The sequence below is a fragment of the Clinocottus analis genome, unplaced genomic scaffold (assembly GCF_023055335.1).
Source record: "Clinocottus analis isolate CAN_PGR_092001 unplaced genomic scaffold, fCliAna1.0.p SCAF_5, whole genome shotgun sequence".
NCBI lineage: Eukaryota > Metazoa > Chordata > Actinopteri > Perciformes > Cottidae > Clinocottus > Clinocottus analis.
Window position 1 is genome coordinate 23,015,543 of NW_027176207.1, and position 5,789 is coordinate 23,021,331.

At 50.1% G+C, this 5,789-nt stretch overlaps 1 protein-coding gene across 1 annotated transcript; it reads left to right on the top strand.

The window, feature by feature from the left end:
• The first annotated feature begins 433 nt into the window (after window positions 1-433).
• On the top strand, window positions 434-5,764 carry LOC137802390 (mitogen-activated protein kinase-binding protein 1-like). The gene is made up of 6 exons (XM_068600193.1): window positions 434-746; window positions 1,326-1,417; window positions 2,866-2,928; window positions 3,195-3,252; window positions 5,000-5,170; window positions 5,759-5,764. The coding sequence occupies exons 1-6, from the start codon at window positions 630-632 to the stop codon at window positions 5,762-5,764; spliced, it is 507 nt and encodes a 168-aa protein (XP_068456294.1). The 5' UTR covers window positions 434-629.
• The last annotated feature ends 25 nt before the right edge of the window (window positions 5,765-5,789 follow it).

Here is a 5,789-nt window from a genome sequence, read left to right on the forward strand (position 1 = left end):
CTGCTGAGTTCATGTGTTCACACACACACACAGACACACACACTCTGAATATATACATCTAAAACAGTAATATAGTAACTATAGTACAGGTGTAGTTCGGGTGTCGGCCTCTGGGGGCGCTGCTGCTTCACGTTGAGTCCACTGCAGCGTCAGACACGGTACCGGAAATACAGGAGCTGTATCATCAAAATAAAAGCACGGCAGTGTGTTTTTGTTCTCGTGTCAAAAGAAAGTAGCGGAGTCAAAGTACTACACATAATACTGTGATGGTGTAGTTACTCCTTCACGTCATTTCACGAATTCTGCTCAAAACGATAAAGAAATAAGCTGAAGAACTAATATTCAGATCCGCCTCGTGGTGTTATTTTGAAAAGCCCGACCGGAAGTGATTGTGTCGCTGCCGCATGCGGCCTTGACGCTCGGTTCAGTTCGCTCAGGCTCGTGTCTCCGCAGCGGCGGAGGAATAAGATGCGGAGCCGGAGCCTGGGCCCGGACGGAACCGGAACCAGAACCCAGAGGCAGGCGACCCGCAGCGGCGCGGCTCAGCGCGCGGACAGAATGACCGCAGCGGCGGCGCAGAGGAGCTCCAGCCGCTGAGAGAGGCTGCGACGCGGCCAGCTAGCAGCGCGATGACAGCGGAGGGGAGCGGGACGATCCGCAGCCGCATCAAGAACCTGCTGCGCTCCCCGTCCATCAAACTGCGCAGGCGCAGCGGCGCGGCGCGCGACCACGAGCTCAGCGGCAAGGTGGGGGCGGGCGCGCGCACATGCGCATGCACATACATAACGACTAACCAGACTCACCAGACTCAGATTATAAATATCTGATTATTCTGTTAGTCTAGTGAGTCTGAGTCTAATTAGTTAGTCTGGTTAGTCTAGTTAGTCTACATTCTCCCTGTCCAGTAGAACCTTGTCCAGTAGAACCCTGTCCAGTAGAACTCTGTCCAGTAGAACCTTGTCCAGTAGAACTCTGTCCAGTAGAACCTTGTCCAGTAGAACTCTGTCCAGTAGAACTCTGTCCAGTAGAACCCTGTCCAGTAGAACTCTGTCCAGTAGAACCCTGTCCAGTAGAACCCTGTCCAGTAGAACTCTGTCCAGTAGAACCCTGTCCAGTAGAACCCTGTCCAGTAGAACCTTGTCCAGTAGAACTCTGTGGGGTCGTGACTCTAGAATAGGAAAGCAGTTCAGAGATGAATGGATGAATATTAAAGACACTTTACTGGATGAGATCTCATCTCTATTGATCATCTCTATTGATCATTTCTCTGACTTATTGATCGTAAATCTGCTTCCTGTCCTATCCTGTTGACCTTTGACCTCCAGGTGACCTTGGAGAAGGTTCTAGGCATCACAGCTCCAGGGAACCGAGCGCTGGCCTGCGACCCCCGAACGGGACTGCTGGCCTACCCTGCTGGGTGAGAAGTGTGTGTGTGTGTGTGTGTGTGTGTGTGTGTGTGTGTGTGTGTGTGTGTGTGATGCATGGGTTCTACAGATATCGGACCAGTGAAAGCAGTTGAAGTGTTAAATTGAGTGTAAACGTTGTTGTCACTGAAGTGAGCTGCACCAAAGTAAAAGGAGTTGAGGTGGAGAACACGTTCAGAATGTTTCCATACAGTGTTGCATTATGGGTATAAACAGGATGTGGAGGATTAAACTCACACAAACTGTCTCATGACCAGGATTTAAAGTCTGATCAGATTATCAGATTAAAGGCAACACACACACAGACACACACACACACACGGTGTCTCGTTGTGAGTCCTGGTCCTGATGTGTGCCACGAGACTTCCACCTCCAGGACTCTGAGGGTAAATGTTGAAGCGTCCATCTTTTATGGGATGCTTTGGGTCTTTAAAGGTTCTGAAGGTTCTCTCTGGTGTCGGGCGTCTCTGGGGAACTTTCTGAACTAACATGACTCCCAGGTTGTTTCAGGACTCGCAGGCTTTAGGAGTCTTCAGGGCTGCTTGAAGGGTTCTAGGTTGAAGGTCTTGAAGGTTCCTCCAGGAGGCCTGTGAGGGTTCCAGTGGCTCGTCAAGGGGCTGGACGGGTTAAAGGTCTTGCAGTCTTTGAGTCTCTTCAGCGCTGCAGCTCAGTGAAGGCTTTGTGTGTTCAGCCATGTTTGTAATGTTTACCTGAACGTGTGTGACGGTTCTGCACCTGAAAGACCGGTTCTTCGGACTGTTAGAACAGGAAGTAAACTCTCCCGACACCCCAGCTTCAGAGAGTTTAGAGACTCTGCTGATGGAAAGGACGTCACACAGCGCCGTGAGGCGTTCAGGGACTCCTCTGACCGGTGTGAATGTCGGCACGGTCACCAGACTCCACCTCCACTGCAGAGGTCAAAGGTCACGCACTGATGCATATGATGACATCACAAAAAGATCAAACAGGTTGAAATGATGGAGGAGGTTTTAGACGAACCTGTTGTCTGTTGTGGTTGTGTGTCTGTTGTGGTTGTGTGTCTGTTGTAGTTGTGTCTGTTGTGGTTGTGTGTCTGTTGTGGTTGTGTGTCTGTTGTAGTTGTGTCTGTTGTGTCTGTGTGTGTTGTAGTTGTGTGTCTGTTGTGGTTGTGTGTCTGTTGTGGTTGTGTCTGTTGTGGTTGTGTGTCTGTTGTAGTTGTGTCTGTTGTGGCTGTGTGTCTGTTGTGGCTGTGTGTCTGTTGTGGTTGTGTGTCTGTTGTGGTTGTGTCTGGTTGTTACTGGTTCATGAACAAGGTTCTCTGGTCATTGTGTCATTTTTTATATAAAAAACCTAAAAGTTATGAAGAAGACGTTCTTCAGTGAAACAGCCCCGACAAAATAAAAGCCTCTCTAAAGTTAGTGTGTGTCTGTCTGTCTGTGTGTGTGTGTGTGTGTCTCTGCAGGTGTGTCGTCGTGCTGTTGAATCCCAGGAAGAACAAACAGCATCACATCTTCAACAGCTCCAGGTGAACCTTCAGCCTATCAGCTGTCACTTCCTGTCTGGGTCCTTTGCTTTGATGACGAATGAGTGTTGTTGTTGTTGTTGTTGTTAGAATGATCATTGTTATTAGTGATGTAACCATTGTTGGTCACAGAGTTGCTTTTAAAGCTCAAACAAACCAACATTCTTATTGTTGCGTTGATCCAACTGCAACTCCCATGAGCCTTAGCAACAGCAGTGGTGACATGTGGCAGCCAATCAGAAGTGACCCCGCCCCCTTCTGCTCCTCAGGAAGGCCATCACCACGCTGGCCTTCTCTCCAGACGGGAAGTATGTCGTCACCGGAGAGGTGAGAACGCAGAACGTAGAACGTAGAACACAGGACGTAGAACACAGGATGTAGAACACAGGATGTAGAACACAGAACGTAGAACACAGGATGTAGAACACAGGACGTAGAACACAGGATGTAGAACACAGGATGTAGAACACAGGACGTAGAACACAGGATGTAGAACACAGAACATAGAACACAGGACGTAGAACACAGGACGTAGAACACAGGACGTAGAACACAGGATGTAGAACACAGAACAAAGAACACAGGATGTAGAACACAGGATGTAGAACACAGGACGTAGAACACAGGACGTAGAACACAGGACGAAGAACACAGGACGTAGAACACAGGACGAAGAACACAGGACGCAGAACACAGGACGCAGAACACAGGACGTAGAACACAGGACGTAGAACACAGAACAAAGAACACAGGACGTAGAACACAGGACGTAGAACACAGGACGTAGAACACAGGACGTAGAACACAGGACGTAGAACACAGGACGTAGAACGTAGAACACAGGACGAAGAACACAGGATGTAGAACACAGGATGTAGAACACAGAACGTAGAACACAGAACGTAGAACACAGGATGTAGAACACAGGATGTAGAACGTAGAACACAGGACGAAGAACAAAGGATGTAGAACACAGGACGTAGAACACAGGACGTAGAACACAGGACGTAGAACACAGGACGTAGAACACAGGACGTAGAACACAGGATGTAGAACACAGGACGTAGAACACAGGATGTAGAACGTAGAACACAGGACGAAGAACACAGGATGTAGAACACAGGACGTAGAACACAGAACGAAGAACACAGAACGAAGAACACAGAACGAAGAACACAGGACGAAGAACACAGGACGTAGAACACAGGACGTAGAACACAGGATGTAGAACACAGGATGTAGAACGTAGAACACAGAACGTAGAATGCAGAACACAGGACGTAGAACACAGGACGTAGAACACAGGACGTAGAACACAGAACGAAGAACACAGAACGAAGAACACAGGACGTAGAACACAGGACGTAGAACACAGGACGTAGAACACAGGACGTAGAACACAGGACGTAGAACACAGGATGTAGAACACAAGACGTAGAACACAGGACGTAGAACACAGGACGAAGAACGTAGAACACAGAACGTAGAACACAGAACGTAGAACACAGGACGTAGAACACAGGACGTAGAATGCAGAACACAGAATGCAGAACGTAGAACGTAGAACGTACAACACAGGAGATAATTATGATAACTGATTATTTTCTATTAATTAGTAGAATAATTGATTTGTCTAAAATCCAAACAGCTTCACTGGAACAGAGATGATTTAAATAATCGCTCCACCCTGTGCCCCCCCCTCTCCCCCCCCTCTCCCCCCTCTCTCCCCCCCCTCTTCCCCCCCCCTCTCCCCCCCCTCTCTCTCCCCTCTCCCCCCCCTCTCCCCCCCCCCCCCTCTCCTCCCCTCTTCCCCCCCTCCTCTTCCCCCCCTCCCCCCCCCTCCCCCCCTCTCCCCCCCTCTTTCTCCCCCCCCCCTCTCCCCCTCTCCTCCCCTCTCTCTCCCCCCCCTCTCCCCCCCCCTCTCCTCCCCTCTCCCCCCCCTCCCCCCCTCTCTCTCCCTCTTCCCCCCACTCCTCCCCTCTTCCCCTCCCCCCCTCTCCCTCCCTCTTTCTCCCCCCCCCCTCTCCCCCCCTCTCTCTCCCCCCCCTCTTCCCCTCCCCCCCCCCCCCCTCAGAGCGGGCACATGCCGGCGGTGCGTGTCTGGGATGTGATGGAGCGTGTTCAGGTGTCAGAGCTCCAGCAGCATAAGTTCGGCGTCTCCTGCGTGACGTTCAGTCCCAACAGCAAATACATCGTGAGCGTCGGCTACCAGCACGACATGATGGTGAACGTGTGGAGCTGGAAGGTACAAGTACACCTTCATACATGTACTTATACACATGTATACATGTACCAGCACGACATGATGGTGAACGTGTGGAGCTGGAAGGTACAAGTACACCTTCATACATGTACTTATACACATGTATACATGTACCAGCACGACATGATGGTGAACGTGTGGAGCTGGAAGGTACAAGTACACCTTCATACATGTACTTATACACATGTATACATGTACCAGCACGACATGATGGTGAACGTGTGGAGCTGGAAGGTACAAGTACACCTTCATACATGTACTTATACACATGTATACATACACAGATACCGCAACTTACAGTGTTGACGTAAAATAAACAGGTCGTGATGACGTCACGTGACCTGTGATGACGTCACGTGACCTGTGATGACGTCACGTGACCTGTGATGACGTCACGTGACCTGTGATGACGTCACGTGACCTGTGATGACGTCACGTGACCTGTGATGACATCACGTGACCTGTGATGATGTCACGTGACCTGTGATGACGTCACGTGACCTGTGATGACGTCACGTGACCTGTGATGACGTCACGTGACCTGTGATGATGTTCACTGCTGACTGACAGCTGTGAACTGACGTTTATGATCACAACAGTG